The sequence below is a fragment of the Eulemur rufifrons genome, chromosome 10 (assembly GCF_041146395.1).
Source record: "Eulemur rufifrons isolate Redbay chromosome 10, OSU_ERuf_1, whole genome shotgun sequence".
NCBI lineage: Eukaryota > Metazoa > Chordata > Mammalia > Primates > Lemuridae > Eulemur > Eulemur rufifrons.
Window position 1 is genome coordinate 973,062 of NC_090992.1, and position 26,772 is coordinate 999,833.

At 56.4% G+C, this 26,772-nt stretch overlaps 1 protein-coding gene across 4 annotated transcripts in view; it reads right to left on the reverse strand.

Moving 5' to 3' along the window:
* Positions 1-6,966: 6,966 nt before the first annotated feature.
* P4HA2 (prolyl 4-hydroxylase subunit alpha 2) overlaps positions 6,967-26,772 on the reverse strand; it is a 34,442-nt gene continuing 14,636 nt past the window's right edge. For 2 of the 4 annotated variants that reach the window (XM_069483594.1, XM_069483593.1), the window contains 10 exons: positions 24,738-24,977; positions 24,169-24,362; positions 23,253-23,429; positions 19,430-19,500; positions 17,339-17,438; positions 13,098-13,151; positions 12,551-12,610; positions 10,440-10,508; positions 9,945-10,041; positions 6,967-8,290 (listed from right to left, as the gene is read on the reverse strand). In XM_069483594.1, coding sequence (XP_069339695.1) covers positions 8,220-8,290; positions 9,945-10,041; positions 10,440-10,508; positions 12,551-12,610; positions 13,098-13,151; positions 17,339-17,438; positions 19,430-19,500; positions 23,253-23,429; positions 24,169-24,362; positions 24,738-24,977 — 1,133 coding nt within the window. In that variant the 3' untranslated portion in view covers positions 6,967-8,219. Of the gene's footprint in view, positions 8,291-9,944; positions 10,042-10,439; positions 10,509-12,436; positions 12,611-13,097; positions 13,152-17,338; positions 17,439-19,429; positions 19,501-23,252; positions 23,430-24,168; positions 24,363-24,737; positions 24,978-26,772 lie in introns of those variants that run through there. The other 2 variants (XM_069483591.1, XM_069483595.1) reach the window with 2 other exon arrangements.

Below are 26,772 nucleotides of genomic sequence, written 5' to 3' on the forward strand. Positions count from 1 at the left end.
GGAAAAGATTATTACCTCACCATGGTAACATGGAGTAGAGTTGAGAATATAGGACACAGTTCAAATGTTTTTAAAGTCTACCATTTACTGAGCACTTTGTACCTGGAATCAGAATATATGCTTTTATAAATATTATTTTACTCGTTCCCCATCTCAGCAACTGGCAAACTATTCAACCTGTTCAATCAAAAAGCCACGATGTCTCTGCTTGAGCTGCCTCTTAGGAAAAGAACAAAACATACAAGAAATGTGGGATTATGTAAAGAAGACAAATATAAGAATCACAGGCATCCCAGAGAGAAGAAGAAGAAAATACACAAGGGCTGGAAAGTCTATTTCACGGAATACTGGAGGAAAATACGCCTGGCCTGGCCAGAAATCCAGACATCCAGATACAAGAAGCCCACAGAACTCCTGGGAGACTCGATGTGAAAAGGCAGTCACCACGTCACACAGTTATCAGGCTGACCAAAGTAAACACGAAAGAAGCAGTCCTTCGAGCAGTGAGGCGAAAACAGCAGATAATCTAGTAAGAACAAGAGAAGAGTATACATTCTAGAGTAAGTTCTGAAAACACAAGAAAAGGTCAGAAGAGGGAGGAAAAAGTGAAAAGTATAGTTAAGAGAACTGAGTACCACACTCGCAGGCATCATCCCTAAGAAAGAATTAGACCTAAAAAGTGGTGGTTCTGTTATACTAAAGAGTACCAGGACTGGCAGCCTGCACAGATTCACGAACCACAACGTGGGACAGACGCAGAAAACGGCCACTCTCTAGGGAAACACCGTGCACAGGGACAAACCCCCACACACTGTCACCAATGACCACGACAGACCCAAAGGTACAAGTGTTGAAAGACCACGAGACGCATGGAGGAAGGAAAGGACAAGATTTTCAGAGAGAGAAACAATCCTCAGATCTGGGAATACGACTTTTGGGGAAACTGAAAGTTCAGAGGTGAAGGGGGAGCTGGTGTACGTGTCTCACAGAGTCGGTCTACGTACACGATGAGCAGTGGGGAGCTCGACGATTCTGGCTCATTCAGGGCTTCTACAAGGCACCCGGCCTCAGAACCTCAGCCGTATTCTAGTCCTCAGGAGGGAAGCAGGTTACGCTCTCACTGGCAAGCTCTTCCGGAATGATCTGGAGCAGCTCTGGTCTCTGATCAGGCTAAGGCAGACGCCATTTGGACTGTGAGACATGAACCCGCAGGTAATCAGAGGCTTTCTTTCCAGAGCTCCAGACTCTTCATTCTACGATGCTACTTCTAAAGACAAACTTCCCGTAAATCAGCCTGATGGATTAGTTAAGGTTTAGGTCTGATGATGGCTGGAATACAATGTATTCTCATTTTAAGGTTACAAATCTGATTTATATTTATGCAAATGCACTTTTTTTGTTATATCATTATCATTTCAGGAAGCTCTAGTCTAACCCAAGACCTGAGTTCTTGAACTAGGAAGCTCTGTATCTGTACACAAAAATTCATGTGCACTTCTTTAAGGGAGAAAGTCCCCAAAATTTCATATGATTCTCAAGAGGGTCTGTCACCCCAAAAGGTTAAAAAACACTCACTGTAACTGTATTTTTTCTATATCAGGCCCTATTTGTGATCATTGAATAATTTGTGACACCTATTCTAGATGCTGGTCCAAGTAGGTACACCCACGAGAAAGTTGGATATAAGGGTTTAGAATAGAGCTCAAGAGAAAGAGTTGAGGCCAGGCACAGTGGCTCACGCCTGTAATCCCAGCACCCTGGGAGGCCGAGGCAGGAGGATTGCTTAAGCTCAGGAGTTCGAGACCAGCCTGAGCAAGAGCGAGACCCCGTCTCTACTAAAAAATAGAAATTAATTAGCCGGACAACTAAAAATATACAGAAAAAATTAGCCGGGCATGGTGGCGCATGCCTGTGAGTCCCAGCTACTCGGGAGGCTGAGGCAGGAGGATCGCTTGAGCCCAGGAGTTTGAGGTTGCTGTGAGCTAGGCTGATGCCACGGCACTCTAGCCAGGGTGACAGAGTGAGATTCTGTCTCAAAACAATAAATTAATTAAATAAATTAAAAAAGAGAAAGATTTGAGTGCAAAAAGACAACCTGTAAACCATGAGCATATAAACGGTTGCAAAAGCAGCGGAAGCAAAGGCCCTTCCCCCTGCAGCGCACAGCACACTGCAGAGGAACCGGAGACGAGACTGGGAAGGGAGGCTGGGAAGGGAGGCGAGCGAAGAGGCCAGCGAGGGAGGCTGAGAAGCACGAAGCGTTTCCCCGGAAGAAACAAACTGTCGAAAGCGACTGCCGGCTCTGGCCACTAGGCGGACCCAGAACGCTTCGCCCGACGACTGCGGGGACAGCTGGGGCGGGCTCGGGGCGCCGACCAAGGGAAGGGAGGCGGGGGACACTAAAAACAGCGCGGTGTTGGGTGCTTTGCCCTAAGCTGCCCGCGATCACGAGGGCGGCAGGGCGACAGTGAGCCCCGCGGCGACCAGAGGGCTTGTCGTCATCCTGCGAGGTTCTGCTGTGCGGACCGTGAGGAGGGACAGTTTCCGGAGAGCGAGATCCGGGCAGGCAGGTCTGGGGACGTGCACCCGCAGCGACGCTGCAAAGCGCCCGGAAACACGGAGCTCGAGCTTGCAACACCCCCGGGCTCTCCCGCCGCGTCCCGCCCGGGATCCCCGCGCGCTTTACCAAGACACGGCTTCCTCCGAGTCTGGAGGAACAAACAATCCGTACAAAGGTTAAATAAACTTCTTCGACGTCGCCTCAGCCTCGGAAATCACGTCCAAGACGTCTCTGGGCCCCCAGACCCGTCCCCCGGGGCTCAGCCTCCACCTCGGCGCCCGGGGCCGCCCGCGCCGTCCACGGGGCCGCGACAGCCCTAAGCCGGGACGGCCACGGCCACGGCCACGGCGACAGCCACAGCCAGGGCCACGGCCACGGCGACAGCCACAGCCAGGGCCACAGCCAGGGCCACGCCGGCCTCAGCACCTCACCGCAGGGAACACGCGCCACAGGAAAAAGGCTGTTCCAGAAAGCTCGGGAAGCGTCTCCCGCGGCAGGGACCACGAGCTCGGGCCGAAAACCACTCCGGCCTCCGCGGGTCTGGAGGTGAGAAAACAAACCTCCTTCCTTCGAGAAGCTTCTATAGCAGCCGCGCGAGAGACGCCGCAAGCTGATACGGAGTCCGTTCACCGGGCGGCGACAGGCGCAGGACGAAGGCCTGGAGGCCACACTGCCGTCGCCGTCGAGGGGACCAAGGGCGGAGGATCTACTGGGGAGAAGGTTCCAGGCAGCGGGGCGGAGGGTGGAGGGACGCGCAGTCTCCTCTGCCGTCCGCCTGGGCGAGGCCGCGGCCGTCTCCCGGGCCTGGTGAAAGCTGGACGTGTCTGCAGGGTGGCCGGTGTGACGCAGACGCCACGTGACCGCCCCCGCGAGCCCGGGTCACCGCTGCGCAACCCCGGGCCGAGCCGGCAGACGGCGTCGGTGCAACGGGAAAACCGCGCCAGGAAACGGGCAGCTTTTCCGGCCGTGCTCATCGTGTTTAGGGCTGCCAGGTAACATGCGGGATGCCGCGCACGTGTATTCCACGCAAAAGTGATCTGTTATCTGAAGTTAAAGCTTACTGGGTATCTTGTGTTTTTATTTGCCACATATGACAAACCTGATGTTGCAGTCCAAGTGCCAGGTTTGAAAACTCAAGAGCAGTGCTGTGCCAGCCCGCATGGGAGCCCGGGGGGAAGGGAAAACGTACGCCTCTTACATACATGGTTTCGTGTGTGTTTAATGGTTAATTTTCCCCAAAACATTAAATTCATTGACAATATTAAAAGTTCTTATATTAAAATTCACATTAAGTTTAAATATTTATACCAATGGCTTCAATGGACACAAACTCATTAATAAAATTGTCAAAATCTACTCCTCTTGACTAAGTGATGATCTTAATTTTTGATTAACTTCAGTTTTCTGATACTTATTTTGCAGGACGCCACTGTGCCTGGTATTTTTAAAAAATTCTCAAGACCACTTCCAAATTTGGGTAAGATTGAACTAAGAAAAATTCATGAATCAGTTTTAGAGAATCCAAATTACTGATGCTGCATGGTGTTTAAAACTACTTCAGATGAAATTTCCACAAAATTTAAGTGATTGGACTATTTAATAGGCAAGTCAGTGGCTGCTTTTTTGTGTATCAGATGTATTCACAGAAAACATATTTTTTGGCCGGGTACAGTGGCTCACGCCTGTAATCCTAGCATCTGGGAGGCCAAGATGGGAGGACTGCTTGAGGTCAGGAATTGGAGACCAGCCTGAGCAAGAGCGAGACCCCACCGCTACTAAAAATAGAAAAAATTAACTGGGTGGGGTGGTGGGTGCCTGTAGTCCCAGCTACTCGGGAGGCTGAGGCAGGAGGATCACTTGAGCCCAGGAGTTTGAGGTTGCTGTGAGCTAGACTGATGCCACGGTGTGACAGAGTGAGACTCTGTCTCAAAAAAAAAAAAAAAACAAGAACAAAAAAGAATACGTATTTTTCTCCAAGTTAAATTCAAAACCTGAAGATACTTCATTTGAGTTTCATATTTCCCTCTCTAGGACACCTATAATCTCTTTAATTATTCTTTGATAAACACTCTTCCCGCAATAATTGATACACCCATTCAGTGATTTGTACATTTCTGATTTTCAATATAGTCAGATCTCCTGCTAAAGTTTTACATTAATCAAACGTACTTAGAGTTACTTTCTCTCATTTGTTATAAGCAAAGAGATAGGCCTTTTATTAAGCATGCAGCTTTGTATATAGTCATTTTTTTATTGTAAATCTGACTTTTTCTACTTAGTTCAAAGTATCATCCCGCACAGATAAATTGCATAAAAATGTGTATTAATAATCTATTTGCACCAAGTTGCTTTCTATTTCAGGATATTGTATTTTGTCATTTGATTTTTTTTCTTATTTTGCAACCCAGCTTAATTAAGTCAGCTTAGGCCCTGACTGGATTAAGATAATCAATCCCCACTCTGCCCAGTAGAGGAGAGGGTGAGTCCTTTGTGTAGAAGGTTATTGTCACCCAGAGCCTCTACAATTTGTCATACACAATGTTCAGCACTTAATAAAAAATTACCCAGCGTGCCAGCAGAGTGGACCAAATGACCAGAAACCAAGGGCGGGTGGGGGTAAAAGACAACAGAAAGAGAGCCAGCCGTAGAAAATCTAAATCATGGCATTATCAGACAAGAATTTTCAAGTAACTGATTTATTAGTCCAAGAAAAATAGGGAAAACAAAAGATAAATTCCCCAGAGAACTAAAATCCATTCAAAAGAGATGAATGGCTATTCTAGAACTGAAAAATACAACAAATGAAATTAAGAGTTCAATAGATGGGTTTAGCAGTGGAAGAGAGAAATGAATTGCAAGACAGATCAATAGAAAATATTTAGACTGAATCATAAGGGGAAAAAAGCATGAGAGACACAAAAGAGAGAGCAGGAGACACATGGAACACAGTGAAAAGGTCTAACATCCAGATTACAGGAAGGTAGCTATGTATTTATACCAAAATATAGCCCAGATATAAAAAACAAGAAAGACAGGTTAGGAGACAAGGACAGCATGCTGTGATCTAACTTGCATGTAGTCAGAGTTCCAAAAGTAACACAGACAATACTGAAAAAGAAAACGGTTTTAAAATTTTCTAAAACTGATTAAAGATACCGTTGTACAGATTCGAGAAGCCCAAAAAAATCTCAAACAGGAAACAGAAAACCACAAACAAACCACCTAGTGTACCAGTCACATTTCTGCTGTTTCTCGGTTCCTTCTAGTCTACTCCGTACGCTGGAGCTGCAACTCCGCAAACTACATTTCCCAGATTCCGGTACCGGCGGCTTCCGGTGAGTTCTGCCCGTGGAAGCCACTAGAGGGAGACCAGGCGGCAGTGGATTGCAGTTGCCCAGACCTGGAGGGTTTTTTAATACGAGACAGGGTTGCATGTTAAGCCCCTGAGATTTAGGGGTTATTCCTGTAGCAAAGCTTGTCTTGTCCTAATAAGATATGCAAAAAAATTAAAAGTAGACCCTTACAATTCATGCCATATGTAAAGATAAAACTAAAAGACAAAGACTGTATAGTTTTCAGAAGAGAACATAGGAAATGTCTTCATGATCTTGAAGTGTAGAAGGATTTCTTAAATAAGACATAAAAAGCATAACCGAAAAGAAAAAGCTTGATAAATTTTACATAAAAATTAAGAACTTCTGTTTATCAAAACTAAGAGTGAAAAGACAAACCACAAAACAGAATATATCTGCAAAACATAAAACCAACAAAGAGCTTGTGTCCATAATATATTAAAAATTCCTACACATCAGTGAGAAAAACACTTAAAAAAAAACCCTAATAACTAATGAACACATAAAAAGGTGTTCAACATCAATAATGTTAAAACGGACAAGACTATACATGTACTCAGGCAGAGCTGCTACAACAAAATACCATATACTGAGTTAAAAACAAAAACATGTATTCTCACAGTTCTGGAGACTGGACAGTCCAAATTCAAGGTGCTGGCAGACTCGTGTCTGGTGAGGCCACTTCCGGGTTCGCAGACAGGAATCTTCTTGCCGTGTCTTCACATGGTAGGAAGAGGCCGAGAGAGCTCTCTGGGGTCTCTTTTACAAGGCAGTCATCCCATTTATGAGGGCTACATCCTCATGACCTAATTACCTACAAACGCCCCACATCCTAACACCATCATATTGGGCATTAGGGTTCCAACACGTGAATTAGGGGGTCGGGGAGACACAAATGTTTTGCTAAAATGCAAAAGTATAATACCAGATATTGGAGGTTAGAGTAACAAGAACTTTCACTTACTCCTGGTAAGAACATGTGTAATCACTCTGAAATAAATACATTAAATGATCAAGTCGAAGACGCACCTACTAAGATTCCACATTTCCACTCCTAGATATAGATCCCAGGGAAATGTGTGTCTGTGTGAACCAGGAATCATGTATAAAAAATGTTTATCACAGCATTATTCATAACATACAAAGACGGAAACCAACTCCAAAGTCTATCAACAGTACATTGGCAGAATTATTGTACAGTCCTACCGTACAGAACAAAACTGAATGAACTATAAAAATTAAACTACAGCTATACAGCAACATGGATAAATCTTAAAAATAATGTTGAACAAAAGAAGTCACACACCCAAAAATGCACACTCTGATTCCATTAGTAGAAAGTTCAAAATCAGGGAAAAGAGAACAACTTATTTAGAGGATTTAATCACAGGTACGAGCAAAGAACACCTGCCGTGAGTCACCCACCACGGTCACCTCCGAAGTGCTGAGGCAGGGGGGAGGTGGGAGCAGGAGGGGCTCACAGGGGCTCTGAGGTGCTGATTTGGAAACGTTCTCTCCTCTGACCTGGTGGTGACGACACAGGCGTTCCTGCTCACCTCCGTACCCTTTAAAGTATGCATCTATGTATTAGGAACAATTCTTGAGTATATCTCAAATTTTTAAAATACACTTCAAATTATAAACAGCATTACAAAGTACAGCAGCATCACAATCACACCCGCGCTCTCTGTTTCCTGGGAGACAAGGAGAGACTGTTTTCCCACTTTCCAGAAAAGCACACTGAAGCTGGGAACAGACACGAGTGTTGAAACCGGGTCTCGAACCCAAGGCTCGGGTCTTGCCACTACAGGATTCACTGCCCAGACTCTGCCTACACAGAGGCAAAGCGCAGGAAATGGTGAATTTGGTAAAAACTCCCAGTCTTAAAAAATACTCCAAATAAGGCTCTTTAAGGCTTCTGGCAGGGACATTTTATTTTTTGGTTAAAGCCACAATTAATAGAAATGCCACAAAAACAAACATGTAAACAAGGTATCAGCACTTTGGTTCACTGAAACATCTCACACCTAAACATCTGAGGTACAAAGGCACCTGGCCAGGTGCTGCCCAGCCTCACTCTGCCGCGGCCGCTCGGACCTGGCCGCTGGGCCAGAGATGGCACCAGCTGCCCGGAGAGGCCGGGACCCTGGGCATGCGGGACCTGCCCCACTGCGGTCCCGCTCCGCTCCAGACACGGACTCCTCCAGAGACACGCCTGAGAGCTGGAACATACAAGGTGTCTGCCACGCTGAACTTGCAGACGACATGGGCAGTGGGGCCAGGAAGGGGAAGGACAGAAAGGGACGTCAGTCAACTTCGGTTGATCCACAAGGCCTCAAGAACTCCTGTCCTCGTTCATGGAACCACTTATTGGAGACTGTGAACAGAAAGCAAGGATGTTACCATTGTTCTGGTCAGTCCAGCAGCAAAAGGAGAGACTCTTTCACGTGACCCTGTGCTGTGCCCTGGGAATCAGACCAGAGTGAGACATGGCCTCAGGCCTCGAGCTGCCCGTGAATCCGGCGAGAGAGATGCACGTGTAAACAGATTATTGTCCAAAATTCTGCAGTGACACAAGATACGTGTGTGCAGGTTGCCATGGGAACACAGCATCCAACCATGTGAGGGAAGAGGAAATCCAGGGCTGGAATACAAAGCTGAGCAGAAGTTGTCCTGGGAAGGAGACGGACATGCCAGACGGTCCCTCACCAACGGGCCCCAGGAGGTGGGACCAGGATGAGAAGGTCAAGGCAGGGGGCACCTAGTGTGTGTCCAGGGTGTGACTGGGAGGTGGCGGGTGGGAACTGAGGGGCAGGTGTGAGGACGCAGCCAGCGCTGTGGGGCCCGGACACCAACCTCGGGTGCTGCGGGCACAGGAGCAGCAGGCCAGGTGCCTGCAGTGTCTGTCACCTGAAGCCACGTCCTCAAACACACAGGAGCCGTGATTCCACTCATCAAACACACTCTCATAATGAATAAAATATGCGTTTCAATGCACTATTGAAGTCATGGAACTTTTTAAAATATCATTTAACTTACGGCAACACACACACTTCATTGAAAAAATCAGATTGTCTACAAGGCTGATAACGATACACAGCGACCTCCTCCATCTTCGCACCGCCAGCCCCTGCTCCCAGGAACACTCAGCTCCTCCAGCTGTTCCTTCTGCTAGCGAACCTCATTTTCCTAGATAACACGCTCACGGTTCTATTTCCTGACTTCAGCGTTGGAATTCTTTTATTCTACCCCGAAAATATGTACTTATCCCCTCCCATCTTCCCAATATAGTTAAGTCACAAGTTTTGAGTTAAATTAACATTCAGTGTGTACAGTATTAAGACACTGAGCCATCTAGTAGATGATATTCACATTTTCTTTCTCGTACATGTTTTTTCCCTGAAGTCAGCAATGGCCTCATTTCCTTTTTCATTTGCTTAATTTTCTGTGAACCTAGAGCTGTGTATCCCCAACACTCTCCTAGAGGCTGCACACTCGTCCCTTTGCAGTCACCTCCTGTCACCTCCTGGTTCAGGACTCTCCACGGTCACCACAGCTGCTCCCAGGATCAGGCTCAAGCTTCAGCCTCTGTGGTCTGGTCCCAGCCTCACCTCTCGGCCCCTGTGCCACCAGCCTCCCGTCTTCAAGTGACAAGGCGGCCAGCTGTCACACCCAGGATGCTGGCGCTAGCCTGTGCCTGGTGCCACGTGGGCCTCGACTGTCTGGGACCCGCTTTCCTGCTCTGCTCCCAGCTCTCCCCCTGCCCCTGCCAGAGCCCACCGCTCCGAGAGCCATCCCGGACCTGCGGTGCCGACGCGGCCGCTCTTCCTCAGGGCACCTCCGAGCGCTCCCAGCCAGCTGGCTCGTCACATACAGCTACACTACCGATTAGGAGGGAAACCCTCAGGAGGGAGACAGTCGTGGCTTCGTGCAAATCTGGCAGCTGTCACCTCCCAGCTCAGAGTCTAAAGCCAACCATCGAAGCCCAGGCCGAGGCCACCCAGGCCAGTGTCACCCCTTGAGCCACATACCCCACTTGCAGCCCACGAGCACGGGGCAGGCGGCGTGCCTCGTTCGATAGTCGCCTTCCCCGCTCCGCAGGAGGTTGTACCAGAAGACGGCCGTGCCCTGGGGAGGAGGCGGACTGTCAGAATGCACTCCTGGAGACCAGTGCCTGGGGCCTGACCCCAAGCACCGCAGAACCCACCCCCCTCCCCCCCCCACCCCGAGCAGAAACACCCTCACTTCCCCACGTACAGGGGACAGGGCTCTGGACTCCCGCGAGAGAGGGTTCCCAGAAAGCAGCACCTTGCATGGTGGGGTGGAAGTCTGCAAACCCACCTGCCCGTGAAGGGCTCCCCCCCAGCCCTTCTCCCCAGGTGGAGCTGGGACCACAGAGCCAGAGCCCAGGTGGGAAGGGGCGAAGGCACACGTCAGCCACAGTCAGCAGGTCACGGAACAGGACTGGGGACATGGACACGGCTGAGACCTGCCTCAGTCTCTGACCCACACCAACCAGAACCTACCTTCTTAGGCCAAATTGCAGCCCCCAGATCAGGGAAGACGGTGGCACCACCAGCTTCTACATCACTCATCTGGGAACATAAGACACAGAGCTTGGCCCTTCTACCCACGGCTCTCAGAGCAACTGAGCCACCAAGGACGGGACACGGTGTGCAGACCACCCTCCCTCGAGCACGGGGGATGCTGCCTGGAGGCTCCGCCCCAGGTCTGGCCCCTCAGTAAAGAAAGGCGCTTCCCAGGCCTGCTTGGTTCATTGGGACAGTCCCCGCGTCCTGGGCCCTCAGGAGCTGAAGCCTGCAGGAGACCCACACCGGGCTGTCCTCGGACGGGGCGATCTGAATCTGTACCCAGAAAATGCCTGGGACCCCTGGAGTCCCCATCCAGCCTGGGCCTTCCCCAAGCCACTGCGCCCGGCGAACGGCCCGGACCAGGGGCTCCCGAAGGCTCCCAGCAGCGTGTGTGGCCCTGGTTGGGGCCGTGTCTCTGGCTCCAGCAGCTGGTTCCTCTGGCCAGACCCCCCCTTCCCAGGACAGCCGCCCTCCAGGGCCATCTGCGTGGACGGGGGGGCTCCGGGGCTCTGCCTTCTCCCCCCGTGAGGCCTTGAACGAAACCGCTCACCAGTCCCGCGGCCGCGAGGCTGCCCTCACGGCACACCATGGGCCGCGACCCACGCCCAGAGCACCACTCCGTCCCAGCCCGCTCGCCCACTTCACGTTTTTTGTCCATAATGTAATGAAAGTTGGAGCTAAAACTATTTCCACAGGACACACACCAGACTGACTGAAGAGCACTGGACAGACGGACGGCAAATACATTTTGGCTTCCCCCGGCCCCGGGGGTCAGACCCAGACTCTGCTTGAACCCCACGTCCCTGCCAGTCCCACCAGCCTCCCCCTCCAGACACACCCGCCTTTCCTACTTTTCCAACACGCCAAGCTCCTGTCTCTTACAGACCCACACGCTCTCCTCTGCCCGAAACTATGCTCCACCAGCTACTTTCCGCCCAACCTTCAAGTCTCAGCTGGAATGCGGCTTCCCAGGGGAGACCTCCGAACTCTAAGCCTGGGCTGCTGCTTCACAGCACCTGTCTCCATGACAACTAAACAATCCTCTGTCCTGTGTTGAAGTCAGTCTCCCACGGCAGACGCCAAGCAGCACGAGAGAGGGCCATGTCCTCACCCGTCTGTCCCCAGCACAGTCCCCAGCGCACGACAACCACACAACAAAAACTGGAACGGGAAAACGGACGTGGCTCTGTCTCTCAGTGACTCCACAGCCTCTTTGGAGCTGCCGGCTCAGCAGAGAGGGGGAAGCTGTTCCCCGTGTGAAAGGCAAACCCAGTGGCCCACAGATGCAGCAGGCAGGAGGCAGCCACCGAGCCTGGAGGCCACCAAAGCCAGCTCTCATGGGAGAGACGGCCAGGACCATGTCCTTGCTCTGCTGCCTGGGAGGGACCCTCAGGCGCCCGTCCCAAAGGCCCAGGCTCCTCCCAAAGGAGGCAGAAATGCGGCAGCTGGGTGGCCCTGGGCACAGGTGTGCCGGCCGCGGAAAGGCCAGTCTATGGTGAGTGCATGGACGTGAGGAATCAAAGCCACAGAGACAGAAAGCAGGACGGTGGTTGCCAAGGGCCGGGGGAGGGAACCGGGGATTACTGTCCTGTGAGGACAGAGTTTCAGTTTTACAGGACGAGAAGAGATGGAAGTGGGCGCTGGTGATGCTCGTGCACTGTGAACCTACTTAGTGCCACTAAACTGTACACTTAAAAATGGTTAAGATGGTAAATTTTATTTTAAAAACTGGCCAAAAAAACAGAGCCAGAGAAAGTCCTGGTGGGGCATGGGGACCCCACGAAAGGAAACAGGGGCCAACTCGCTCTTCTGCAGCCAGGAAGTGAGCCGGGCCCTCGCCCCGCAGCGGGTGGCGCTCAGCCCTGGTGGGCTGGGGTCTGAGCCCTCCGGACCCGGGTCCCCCAGGGCCCAGCAGCACACGTCATACTCACGTAGTTTAAGAATGTGGCCACACGGTTCCCCGTCCCTAAACGCTTGAAAGCGTCTCGCTCATGTTTCTATAAAATTAAATGAGAGTGAGCAGGCGGGCCTGGACCGGTACTTACGTAGTTCAGAAACGTCGCTAACCTATTCCCCTCCGTTTTGAGGCCGCTGTCAAAAGGTCGCTGCAACAGACAACAACTTTCACCCAAGTCTGCAACCGACGTCACCCACCACCCCGCACGAGGGCCGAAGGGCCGGGTAGCAAGTGTGTGTTCCACGAACCAGCCCGGAACGTGCGCCCAGGCTGCCAGAGGCAACTCTGGCCGGGCACGGGGGTGGCAGGGAAGAGGAGGGGAGCAGGAACAATTTTCACAGAGACCCAGTGAGGCTCTTTGCTTGAGAATCGGGGCAAAGAAGGACGGGGTTAGGGCGGCAGGAAAAAACCCACATCGGCAGGGGGACAGTCCAGCTCCGCTGGGCTTCGCAGGCCCCTGGTTCCAGGCTTGGGCTTTGCCAGTAAGAGTCTCCCCTGGCGAGGGGGGGTCAGCGCAGGACTGGGCAATCGGGGTGGGGAGGGGGGAGGGGAATTGCTGACATGGAGGCTAGAGAGCTTCTAGAAGCTGTAGCCTTCTCAGGGCCCTTTGAAAGCACCCACGATTCACGCCTTACCCTGGAGAAGTCAAAGTGTGGCTCGTACTGTCCTCCCATTCCGTAATTAGCAACCTGGTGGGAAATTCCATAATTAGCAACTGGTGGGACATAACGGTGTGGGACCTTGTCAGCAGGGTGACGAGCCCTCCAGGGATGCCACCGCCCCAGGCCTGACGACACCAGGACCCCAGGGGCAGCCTCTCCCAGCCGGGGACGACCTTTCCCTCCCGGCACGGGCAGAGCAGACGTGCCTGCAGCCGTGAGCACGAGTGCGGCCGCAGCACAAAGGAAGTTTGCCTAAGAGAACAGGACGGGCGGACGGCAGAGGCCACGGCGGGAAGCTCCGGGCCACCCCCGACACCCACTCAGGTGGCAGCAGGGGGAGCCGGCCCTTCCCGAGGTGGCCCCGGCCGGGGCCCTGTTTGGGAGATAGTGACAATAAGGTAGTCCAGACGAGACTATGACATACTCAAGGCTGCGGAGGGCATTTAACACCAGCTTTGCAGGTGCCAACGCCTGGCAGTGCTCCTGCCACCCCTGCCTGCGTGCAGTCCCTCCACATCCAAGGGAAGCGGCAGGACGTGGTGGCCGAGACCCGCTGCTCACTCAGCACCCCAGTGAGCTGCACCTGAGCCACCGCAGCCACAGCCGCCACCAGGCATCACTCATGGGGTTGGAACCTATAAATGCTGTGTGAAAGGACTGTCTGCACCACGTCAAGCCCTAAATCACGGTGGTTATTTTAGCCTCGGTCGACGGAATGAGACTCAAGGCTCACGATGAGGCACAGAGTCTGACGTGGAAGTCGCAGGGGTCACTCGTCACCAGCAGCGTCCACCTGGGAACAGCAGGCTACTGCTTCCTACTGAAACCACAGAAACCTCCGGGCTTAGCTGCTAGTCCTCAGAAAGTGGGTATTTTTTATATATTCTTTTTGGCAATTCTAACAGGTGAGAGATGCTAAAAAAACTGGCAATATTAGAGACCTACAGAAACACGGGAGGGAAAAGGAGGGTGGATTTCACGAGAGAGGAATTCTAGTGGAGCACAGACAGGATTTGCCAAATGCAAGGAAGCCCAAAACTTGGGCAGTATGATTTTCGGTGTCTACAAAAATAAAAACTTTGATGTGAAGAGTCAGTGGACGAAAATACACTGCCATCCACTGCTTCAGACTCTAAGATTCCTGCACCAAAAACACTGGGAAATCCCGTCCACAGCGCAGAGCCTGGGTGAACAGGTGGCCCCGAGGCTGGAGGTTTATCTGAGGCGGCGGCGACAAAGTGCTGTTGTGGATGCTTTTACAAATACAGCTTTCCTTTGGATCCATTCTAGTCGAGAACTTTAAGTTTTAAACATGACTGTGACCACGAAACCAAAGCACGCAGGACAATTCGATGGCTGCTGCTTGCTGGAGCTGCAAAGTATGGCTGCATTTTCTGAGACCCCCACCTGCGGATGGATGGTTTGAACTTTCAGGTCCCAGCTAGTGAAAGAAGCCACACTGCTACAGCGGGCTCAGCTTTTAACCGTCATGAGGATTCTATCTGATCACGGTGCAGAAGCCATTGCACCGACCCTCTGTAATACCGTCTCCAGGTAAGTATCACACACAAAGCCACGGTCCCATCTGGGTTTGCAGCAGTAAGAGTCACTGTCAGGCACACCCGAGCCCCAGACTCACGGCTTTACTAACAGGCAAGCGGGCATCAAAACCGAGTCCTCTGAGAAGGTATTTGTTTCCATCTTTAGACTTGTTACAAGATTCAGTCATTTGAAAGACAGAGGTTTTCTTGATGCTGAAGCCAGAGTGAAGGCAAAAAAACCAACCAACCAAACAAACCAAAAACCTAGGTTAGAAATCACTTTTCTGGTGAGCCTGAGACATCACTGAGCCAGAAGTCTTCAATGTCAGAAGATCTATAGGTGAAGCATCTCTTCCTCTAGCAGACAGCCCGTCATCCAATTCACCAGAAAGCCTCACCTGTCCTTTTATTCCAAATGGTCTGTAGCAAACATATCAACTACAGCTGAAAGAGTGTTCACAGGCAGAAGAAGAACCAGCTCCTTTCCGGAAGTCGGCAGTGTTTCCACAGGGCCGCTGCTGTGAGAGCTACTGGTGCCCACGCATCCAACACCGCAAACAGTCCGTGCGGAGTGAGCACTTGGGCACAGACGCTGAAACCCAGGTTCCTGTTCCCTGGACCATGAAGGCTCAAAGCTTTCAGCACTGCTGTCTGGCAGAGGAAATGCCAAGACAGTCCCTAGAAGAAAAATGCAAACAAAAATGGCATCCCAGCCACGCGGCAGCTGTGATCTGGATCTTCCAGAAAAGCCCCTCCACGAGAGTGTGGCATTCAGACTCCAGTCAGCTGAGCTGCAAGAAGCTGCCGTGCTCCCCGGCTAGCGTGGGGCAGGGGCGGAGGGTGCGGCTGGGGAGCCAGGGCAGCAGCAAAGGCACAGGCGCTGCCTGCCCAGCCCCTTCCCTGCTCCAGGCACGAAACCCGCTACCCAAGCAGACTCTGGCCTTGCTCAGGGCCCTGGGAGTCCGGAATACCAGTGGGATGCGGAGGAAGCAGTAGCAGATGTCTTTAAAAAAAAACAAAAACTCTGCTCCAAGAAGACATGAATCAAGATAACGTCAACGGGACGTATCTAGTGCATCAGGAGGCCCTGTCGCCGCGGCGATGCTGGTGCTCTGCACACAGGCAGGTGGGAGAGGGGGACGTGGATGGAGTCCTCCGGATGTGCTTACTCTGCAGAACTTACTTAAAAATTACAGAACACAGAGTTGATTTGAAAAAAATTATATACAATTTTCACAATACTATTTGCAAAGTAATCAGCATGTTTTTGAAAACTCTGGTGGACTTCGCACAAATCCATAAAGATGAGCTGCAAAATTGGTTTTCCTTTTTTTTTTTTTTTTTTTGCTAGAACATGCATCTGCAAACAAAATTGGTTTTCCAGTTGCTGATGCAGCTCTGGAGAAGAAAGGCGAGTGCCCGTGTGCTGGGCTGTGCTCAGGCAAAAGTTCAGAGAATCTTTCCCACGTGATCTTCAGTCAGCATCCTAACGAGGTCTGCGGCCGCCCAGACTCAGAGGCCAAGCCTAAGGTGAAGGCTGCCATCTCCACACACACAGGAACTACGGCCAAACAGACCCGGGGGCTCCATGAAGACGCCAGCGCCGCTTCCCGATGGTGTCTCAGCTCGTCAATCTCACAACAGAACCCAGAAATTCCAAGGTTCAGCAGGGAGCTCAGGCAGTGCTGATCTGAACTCAGTACCCAAGAGGGTACGTGATTAAGGAGGTTTTTACCCAAAATCTCTCAGCATGGGGCTCCCACGTTTCTTCATAACCACCTTTGGAGCCAGGGTCCCAGCAGGAGTGCTTCGACCTCACTCCTACCAACACAACAACATCACAGCGCTGGGGGCCCAGTGCCTCCCGCTTCTGTGTCCTGACCCCAAATCACAGAGCTGCAGGTTTTTCCGGTAGGCTTGGACCCAAACCAGGGCCGTGAACACTCCCAGGCACTGACAAAGGTGTCTAGGTTATTGCCGAAAACACTGAAAGAAACTGGCCCTGCCCCTGGGCCGAATTCCGTGAACCCTCACGTTAACTCCACACCCTGACCCCGTGCTGCAGACAGACGCAGGGGGAACACGCTTTTTCTCCCACGCGCCTGGTGAGTGTTGCTGCAGCAGCCTCTGTGAGTTCGCCTGGTAAATGCTTGGTCTGCCCTAGGCATTCAGTGCATCTGTCTCTGGAATCCCAGGCGGCCCCATCTTGGGACGGCTGGGGACAGTCCCAGTGGGAGCTCCCCTGCCGCCACTTCTGGGGCAACCCCGGCCCTGGGCTCAGCAGGACAGACACACAGAAGACTTCATCTCCAAGCACATGCGTCTATGACACGGAGCCAGGACATCTGAACACACTCTTAGCTCTCTCAGGGGTGTCCCTAGAGCAGTTCAGCATTTGAGCTTCCGCAGTCAGGAGGACCAGTGAGCCTGCCACACCCACCACCGGTCCCCGGCTCCCAGCACCCCTGGGCACACAGCAGATGCTCTGTTGGAATCTGCTGAACATTGACTGTTGGATGCCAGTGGCGTGATTAACTCTGGTTTCCCGACGTGATCACGCCATACTCACAGCGTCAGGCAATCGCATGATCGTTCCTGCTCCTGGCACCCTGGGAGACCCTCTGGCCAGAAATACCCACCTCCCAAGGCTCGTGGTCCCAGGACCAGATGTACCTGCAGCAACTCCGCAGTCTTCACTGACAGCCCCGTGATGTGCTGCATGCGACGGTTCACGCGGGCCACCACAGGGTCATCGTCCTCCTCCAACCAGGAGCTGGGCCAGAAGAAGGAGAGAAAAGATGGGGAGGGCAGGCCTGGATGGCGTCCTGCACGCTCACCCCCGAGTCAGGCCAGCACGGCAGGTGGCAGCGTGAGAGCCGCGGGGGGTGAGCAGGTGCCGGAGGGCAGGACGAGCCGAGCCAGCCGCCCTCGGGAGACCCCGGAGTGGGACTGGGCTCTTCCTTCCCCTTCTCCTCGTCCACCACCTCCACCACCTCCACCACCTCCACCACCTCCACCACCTCCATCACCTCCACCAGCACCACCACCTCCACCACCTCCACCACCTCCACCACCTCCACCAGCACCACCAGCACCACCACCTCCACCAGCACCACCACCTCCACCACCTCCACCACCTCCATCACCTCCATCACCTCCACCAGCACCACCACCTCCACCACCTCCACCACCTCCACCACCTCCACCAGCACCACCAGCACCACCACCTCCACCAGCACCACCACCTCCACCAGCACCACCACCTCCACCACCTCCACCACCTCCACCACCTCCACCAGCACCACCACCTCCACCACCTCCACCACCTCCACCACCTCCACCACCTCCACCACCTCCATCACCTCCACCAGCACCACCACCTCCACCACCTCCACCACCTCCACCACCTCCACCAGCACCACCAGCACCACCACCTCCACCAGCACCACCACCTCCACCACCTCCACCACCTCCACCACCTCCACCACCTCCACCACCTCCATCACCTCCATCACCTCCACCAGCACCACCACCTCCACCACCTCCACCACCTCCACCACCTCCACCAGCACCACTAGCACCACCACCTCCACCAGCACCACCACCTCCACCACCTCCACCAGCACCACCAGCACCACCACCTCCACCAGCACCACCACCTCCACCAGCACCACCACCTCCACCACCTCCACCACCTCCACCACCTCCACCACCTCCACCAGCACCACCACCTCCACCACCTCCACCACCTCCACCACCTCCACCAGCACCACCACCTCCACCAGCACCACCACCTCCACCACCTCCACCACCTCCACCACCTCCACCACCTCCACCAGCACCACCAGCACCACCACCTCCACCAGCACCACCACCTCCACCACCTCCACCACCTCCACCACCTCCACCACCTCCACCACCTCCATCACCTCCATCACCTCCACCAGCACCACCACCTCCACCACCTCCACCACCTCCACCACCTCCACCAGCACCACCAGCACCACCACCTCCACCAGCACCACCACCTCCACCACCTCCACCAGCACCACCAGCACCACCACCTCCACCAGCACCACCACCTCCACCAGCACCACCACCTCCACCACCTCCACCACCTCCACCACCTCCACCAGCACCACCACCTCCACCACCTCCACCACCTCCACCACCTCCACCAGCACCACCACCTCCACCAGCACCACCACCTCCACCACCTCCACCACCTCCACCAGCACCACCACCTCCACCACCTCCACCACCTCCACCAGCACCACCACCTCCACCACCTCCACCACCTCCACCACCTCCACCACCTCCACCACCTCCACCACCTCCACCAGCACCACCACCTCCACCAGCACCACCACCTCCACCAGCACCACCACCTCCACCACCTCCACCACCTCCACCAGCACCACCACCTCCACCACCTCCACCACCTCCACCAGCACCACCACCTCCACCACCTCCACCACCTCCACCACCTCCACCACCTCCACCACCTCCACCAGCACCACCACCTCCACCACCTCCACCACCTCCACCACCTCCACCAGCACCACCACCTCCACCAGCACCACCACCTCCACCAGCACCACCACCTCCACCACCTCCACCACCTCCACCAGCACCACCACCTCCACCACCTCCACCACCTCCACCACCTCCACCAGCACCACCACCTCCACCACCTCCACCAGCACCACCACCTCCACCACCTCCACCAGCACCACCACCTCCACCAGCACCACCCGTGCATACCTTTTGGAAACCCTGTAGCTGGCGACAGTGAGGACGCCTGTCTTGGGATCCCGAACAGTGGCCCGTGCGAGCTGGAAGACAGGCAGAGAGGGCAGACTTACCCTTTCCCGCCTTGAGCACGTTTCCCGAGAGCACTGAAACCCGCCCTGCTGCCGCGTGGGCAGGGGAAGAGGCTTTGCAGGCGGTGCCTGGCCAAGGCCCCCCGATCCTGCAGACCAGGTCGGGGAGAAGTCTGAGGCCTCCACCGTCCCAGTCTGCCGTCAGAGCCTGGCGGCCCCTGCCCAGCCCAGCCAGGGCTCACCCCTCCTCCTGGCCGGGTCTGCCCCGTCCGCCCTTGTACCTGCCGGGCCCACACACCCCTGAGGACAGCCGGAATCCACCTGCTCCCACCACACTCAGACTGTGCCACCGTCCCTGAGCCTCGAGCTTGTGTCCTCTCAACTTAGTAAGTGCCACCATCCTTCTGTGCCTCAGTGGCCCCTGCCAAGAAACCCACTCAAATGCCTCACGCTGGGCTCCCACCGCTGCGGGAAATGAAGACAGAGGCAGTTTTCATGCCCTGGGATCCTCACACAGATGAGGAATCCGAGGGAGGATTCCACAGGTTCTAATACGTGAACCGCTGCCGGGAAGCCACCCAGCCCGACACACGTGCTCACGCACGCCCGTCACCTACCCCATCTGCCCTGGCGTCACAGACAGGCCCAGCCACACTCCCAGCAGGGACCTGGGGCCCAGAGCCAGCCCCACGGCAAAGGTGCACGTGCTCCGGCGTGCCCGGCCCGACGCCCTCCGTGGCTGGAGCCAGGCCCAGACACCCCGACCTGACGGCACTTCTGCTTGACTTCGGCAAGTACCTGACGGGTGCCCACGAGGCGCCTGGCACTGTCACGTGACTGAGGCACGACCCCTGCCCTCACGCAACTGTCACGTGGAGAAAGCAGAAAACCAGCCAGGTGACTGCAGCACAGGTGAGCTTGATGTCCCCACAGGAGCTCAGCCTATGACAGGGTCAAAGTGGCTTCCTAGAGGAGGGACCACCTGGCTGAGACCGAAGGTAAACGTGTGGCAGCCAAGTGGGGAAGCGACAATGTGGAGGCCACGGGAGGGAAATGAGCGTGGCCCTGGCTGGGGATCAGAGGTCACGGGAGGGCCGGGCGCGGTGGCTCATGCCTGTGATCCCAGCACGCTGGGAGGCCGAGGCTGGAGGATCCCTTGAGCTCAGCAGTTCGAGACCAGCCTGAGCAAGAGCGAGACCCTGTCTCTTTCAAAAATCAAAAAAAAATCGAGGCCGCGGGAATCAGCAGGAGATGTGAGTGGGCTGGAGACAGGCAGGGCCGCGGTCCAGACGCAGCCTCGCGGCCAGCGAGACACGCTGACGGCTTGACCAGGGGAAGGGCGCCCTGACTCTGGGCGTGGGAAGGATCACGACGAGCCCCTCACGGAGGACTGACCAGAGAGGGCTGGAGGGGGGACCAGGAAGCCAGCGAGGTGGCCACGGCAGAGGTCGGGGTGAGAGACAAGGACAGCCTGGGCCGGGGCAGCCGAAGGATGGAGGGGAGGGGGGGACGGAGGGGGGGACGGAGGGGAGGGGGGACGGAGGGGGGGATGGAGAGGGGACAGAGGGGAGTGGGGGGATGGAGGAGAGTGGGGGGACGGAGGAGAGTGGGGGGAGGGGAGGGGGGACGGAGGGGATGGGGGATAGAGGGGAGGGGGGACGGAGGGGGGGGGACGGAGGGGAGTGGGGGGATGGAGGGGAGGGGGGACGGAGGGGAGTGGGGGGACGGAGGGGAGTGGGGGGACGGAGGGGGGACGGGGGAGACAGGAGGTGGGGACAGAGGGGGGGGACAGGAGGCTTCGGGGGCTGAAATCAGCCGACCGGGACATTGCGCTGCCGCACGCTCTGGTGAGACGGCTGCACCCCCAGGACACAGGGCTCCCTCCCGCCGTGGACCCTTCCTGAGCTCCAGCCACGTCGGCCGCTCTCTGATGACAGCGGCAGCCACAGCTAGACCCCATGGGAACATCGGAGCCCAGCACTGGCCTGGCACCCACGGAGGGGCTCTGGGCAGCTGTGCTCTGCCCCGGGGCACAGACAGGGCCACCGTGAACACAAGCCGGGGGCCGCCGGCAGCTGCCCGGCATTCCCCACGGGCCACGTTAAGCCCCTTGGCCCTGCTTCAAAGTCAGAGCGGCATGTGTCCCTCGCGAGCTCCGGAAGGGAGAGGTCAGCCTGTCACGGCCTGTGTGTCTGGCTGCTACTCAGAGGCAAGTCTTCCCGACATCCCTCCCCACCCCCGCCACGCACACGGGTGCACGCGTGTGCACAGAAATGCTCTCGGCGTCTCGGACTGAAGAGCAGGTAGGAAATCTCTGAGGAAATCCCGGCACCACAGTGGCCCCCTCGCCTGGAAACCAGGAAAGCAATTTTGTTCCCTGGAGGACTCTGGAGAGGACCCCGGGAGTGGAAAAGGGGGTCCTCGTCCCAGTCCCCACGCCGGCCAGACCCTCCCTCAGCCACAGCGGTGGCGCCGACAACGGACTCCAGGTTCCAGGTGTCCTTGTCCCGCAGGCCCAGCTGCTCCAGGACAAGGTCCAGGCCGAGGACGGGAGCTTCTGTCAGGTCTCCGCATGAGCGCAGGGCCCCTCGGCCCCCTCGGCCCCCTCGGCCCCCTCGGCCCCCTCGGCCCCGGCAGTGCTGCGAGGGGCAGAGCAAGAGTCCAGCTGGGTCCCCTCCCAGCCAGTGACGGGAGCAGGGTGCAGACACAGCAGCAAGCAGCCTTTGAAAGATGTCACATGGGAGCAAGTCTCTTACGAACCAGAAACAGCAGAATAATTTCGTGACATGACATATACACACAGCCAACAGCCAACTGCATACTTAGCAATGAGACCCCAGAGGAATTTCCAGGAAATTCAGGATCGAGACAAGGATGCCCCTTGTACCGATGCTCAAGAAGCCTGGGCAGTTCAAGAAGACAATAAAAACAGAGGCGCTGTAAGTACCAGGGAGGAGAAAACAAAATTTTCCTCATTTGCAGATGGTGACACTCTCCAGGCAACCCAAGAGAACTGGCTGAAACCCAAAAAACGAGCAAGTCAGTCCAACCACCAGCCGTGACCTGTGCAAGTCTCGGCTTCCTCCCGGGGGAAATCAAGGCAGTGACATGGCCACTGACGAGACATCACAGTGCACGTACGTTAAGCACTCAGAACAGGCCCTCTCATGCTTACGGCCCAGTAAGCATTAGCTATTGCTACGAAATATTTCTCACATCAATAGTTTAGCACGTAACAGTAAACTAGTATAACAACGTAACTAGTTAAAATATAACGATGAGGAAACAAAGCTGCGTTAACAAAGAAACTGCCCAGAAACAAACTGAACGAGGGCTGAGCAAGGCGGGTGTGGAGACAGCTTTAAGCGACGTGAACAAAGGGAGACGGAGAAGACGGAATAGTGTAAGGACCCGGCCCTTCCTCTGCAGACCCACCGGGGCCGGCACGGACCCGGCTTGGCAGCTCCCCGCGGAATGTCCCCTACAGACCCACCGCGGCCCTGCCCGGCTCCCCGCGGGACCCTCTGTCACAGCACGTGGCGCCACGCTGGTGCACCCACTTCTCCTCCCCACGGGGTCAGGCCGGGTCTGCAGCACCCGGTGCCCGGCTCCAGAGCCACGGCCGGCACCGGCAAAGGCTGGCCAGTTCGCAGCCAGGCCGCCCCACGGTGCCCAGGTTCGCAGCCAGGCCGCCCCACGGTGCCAGGGGCGGGGAGGGGGACCTGCCCCTTCAGTGCCCCGAGGGGACCCACAAAGGCACCTACTTTGGGTTTTGCGATCTCCTTGATCCTCTCGATTTCCTCGTCCGACATGACGTCGTAGTACCTGACGATGTGTGGGCTGTCCCACTCGTCCTCCTCCTTGAAGGGGGCGATGAGCAGCTGGGGGGCCCCGTTGCCGTGGTGATACCTACAGAAGAGCCTCTTCTGCCTGCGGGGGGTCTGGGGAGCACAGGACGGCAGCCTGAGCGCCGGGGCCCCACCCTTGGCCCGGGTGCCGCGCAGACACCAGGCTCACGCCCACGGCCAGCAGCTGCTCCCCGGCCCGCCGCAGAGGAACACAAAGCCCTCAGCTCGGCTGGCATGAAACGACACCCCACGAGTCACGCAGTTTCTCTTCTCCCCCAAGATCAGTTCATATCCGCGAGGGGCAGGGGTGACTCCTGACACTGCCTCAGAGATGGCAGCAGGCTCCAGGCCGCGGCAGGGAAGCAGCCCTTCCGGGGGGAGGCACCAGCGGGAGCCAAGCAGACACGGCGCAGGGGAGGCTGGGAGCCGCCTCGCCTGGTCCCCCCGAGGGAGCTCTGGGACCCCAGGGCCCCCGAAGGCCCAGTGCCAGCCTCCCCCGCACTGTGTCTGCACCACACAGACTCAGTCTCCACCTGACACCGCGACCCCCCTGGGGCTGAGGCTCTGCGGCCACCGAGCTCTTCCCAACGGGGAGTCCCGGAAACGCCGGGCACCGGGGTAAGCAGGGCAGCTCAGTGCAGAGGATGGAGACGCTGCCTGGGCGGCCGGCCCTGCCCCTCAGACAGCCCCCATCAGCCTCGGCAGATGCCGCAGAACCGGGGAGACACTGGGAACAGCCCCGGCAGGCGGAGAACAGCCTCCCCGAGCCCCGCAGGCCGGCGCCAGCGTCCAGGTGCACGGCCAGGAGCCGCGACCCCCCCCCGGGCCTCACCAGCTTGATGCCCTCCCCGCGACACAGGCTCTCGTACACCTCCCGCTCGGGCAGGTAGTCCGCGGGCCTCTCGTAGACGCCTTCCAGGGCTGCGAGCTCAGCTTCTGTCTGGTTTGATGACACTTTTTCTCTTTCTTCCTCCAACAGCCGTTCAAAGTACCGCAGATTCCCTCCAGCTCGTTCGTGGCTTGGATCTAGAAAAAGCAAAGAACAGAAGGAAAAGGAAACCACAAACATCTGTTAGGTCATTTAGGGAAATGACTCCGTAAGCGGCCTCTGTCCCACAGCTCACCCGCAGCCGCGCTCTGCCTTCCACGGCACCCGCCGGGGCGTGCGGGGCCCAGCCCAGGTCTGACAGCGGCCGCCGGCACCTGGGCAGAGGCCACGGCCAGGGCTCACCTGGGTGAGCAGCTGGTGGGCAGGTGGGCCAGACCTGAGGTCACTAAGGCATCAGTCTCTGGCCAAGCGACAGGGAAACTGACTCGGCCCCAGGAGAGGAGCCAGGGAGTGGCCGAGAGAGCACAGCTCCCCCACCGCCTGCCCACCTCGCCTTCCCGGCACCTGCTTACCCAGGGAGAGCAGGCGGCGGGTGAGCTCCAGGGCGCGGCGCAGGTCCCCCAGCTGGAAGACAGCGTAACTCAGGTAGTCCAGCACCTGGGACTTGGCCGTGGTGGCCTCTTCCCCGGCGTCCAGCTGCTTCAGCACCTGCTCCATCCACAGCACCGTGTGGTAATAGTCGCCCTCGTTGTAGGCCGCGCGGCCCATGCCGAAGCAGTCGTCCACGCTCAGCGCTGCCCGGTACTTGGTTCCTGCGGCGGGACAAGCCAAGAGCCTCGGGATGGGGGTGACTCTCACTGCGAGGAAAAGCCCGGGCCGCTGGGAGGGGGCGTTAGCCAAGCAGGGCCCACCGGGCTTTAGACCACAGCCCCTAACGGGCCCGGGGACAGTGGGCACAGATGGATCGGACCGGCCCTGCCCCGGACGGGCTCACACCACTCTCCCAGCCTCAGACTCTCCTCCTCGGTGGGAAGGGGCCTGTCGTGGGGGAGCCCAGGAGCCCGCCAGGCAGCGACGGTCCCGTGGGCCACAGAGGACATGGCCGGCGGGCAGCTGGCCACGGGAGTCTGGAGGATAGAAAATTAGCTGAATACAGAAAAACAGAATTTAGGTGGCAGCTAAGCCATGGATGGAGATAATCACGCAGGAAGTTTGAAGGAGTGGAGGGTGGTCGAGGCCGGAGCCACAGCAAGCGCCCACCGAGGAAGCACAGGGAGCAGGAAACACCACACGGGGACGAAGGGACAGAAGGGACAGGAGGAGCAAGGAGCAGCTCCGCGGGTCTCGGGACCTGGGTCGGCCGCCACCGGCCGAGCGCCGGGAAGGGGCCAGGAAGTTTCCAGCCAGTAACAAGCGGCGGCCGTGGGCAGACACGGGGTCACGGGGGGACTCAGGGTGGGAAGGGCTATTTCCTGTTCCTCAGAGAATGAGGAGGAAGCAGATTCCCCACAACGCACGGACAGCAACCCGGGCACGGCCGACCTGAAGGAACTGTGCAGGGCGGGCTCTTTCCGCCTCACGCTCGGGACGGCTCTGTGGGGGGGAAAGTTCTGCCGCAGCAGCGGCCGCGGGGAGACCGAGGGCTGCTCGCCCCGCGGCTCAGCAGCCGACTGCGGGTGGGAAGTGGGGACAAGCACAAGGGGGAACCCGCGGGCACGCCGGGCTGGGGCCCTTCTCGCCTCTGCACAGACCTGGGCTCCGCCGGCCCAGCCACCTGCACTGGGGGCGCCACACGGCCGAGCGGCTGCTGGACCCCGTGGTCTGCGAGGGCCTCGCCGTGGCCCCACCAGCTGTGTGACTGCGGACACGTTGCCAGCCCATGTCTCGGTCCCCTACCTCCAAACAGAGATGACACTATCAGTTCTAAAGAGCTTGTGCCAAGAACTTGATGAGATGACATAAGAAGTCTCCCATGATGCTAAGGACCAGAAGCTTCTATCAACATGGCTCCCAGACGCCAAGAACGTGAAGAATGGCTCCCAGGCACTGGCGTCCTCCCCAGACGCCAACCTGAACGCCTGCCCCGGCAGAGCGACAGGTGAGTGCTGAAGGGACTCAGACGGGAGCAGCCTGGCTGACGTGGGCACAGGTGCCCCTGCAGAGGGAGCAGGAGGGACAAAGGGGCCGAGCGAGGGGGAGGCTGAGCGCAGGGGTGAGGAGGCCGGGAAGTGGGGTCGTGCAGGCCCTTAAAGACCACATGTAGTGAGAGTTTGGGTTCAGCCCTGACAGTTCAGCACTGTGGTCAGGAACTTGTGTGGACAACGTGTGCTCAAGACCACGTGGAGAGGCCGGGCGCGGTGGCTCACGCCTGTGATCCCAGCACTCTGGGAGGCCGAGGCCGGAGGATCATTTGAGCTCAGGAGTTCGAGACCAGCCTGAGCAAGAGCGAGACTCCCGTCTCTACTAAAAATAGAAAGAAATTAGCTGGATGACTAAAAATATATAGAAAAAATTAGCCGGGCATAGTGGCGCATGCCTGTAGTCCCAGCTACTCAGGAGGCTGAGGCAGGAGGATCGCTTGAGCCCAGGAGTCTGAGGTTGCTGTGA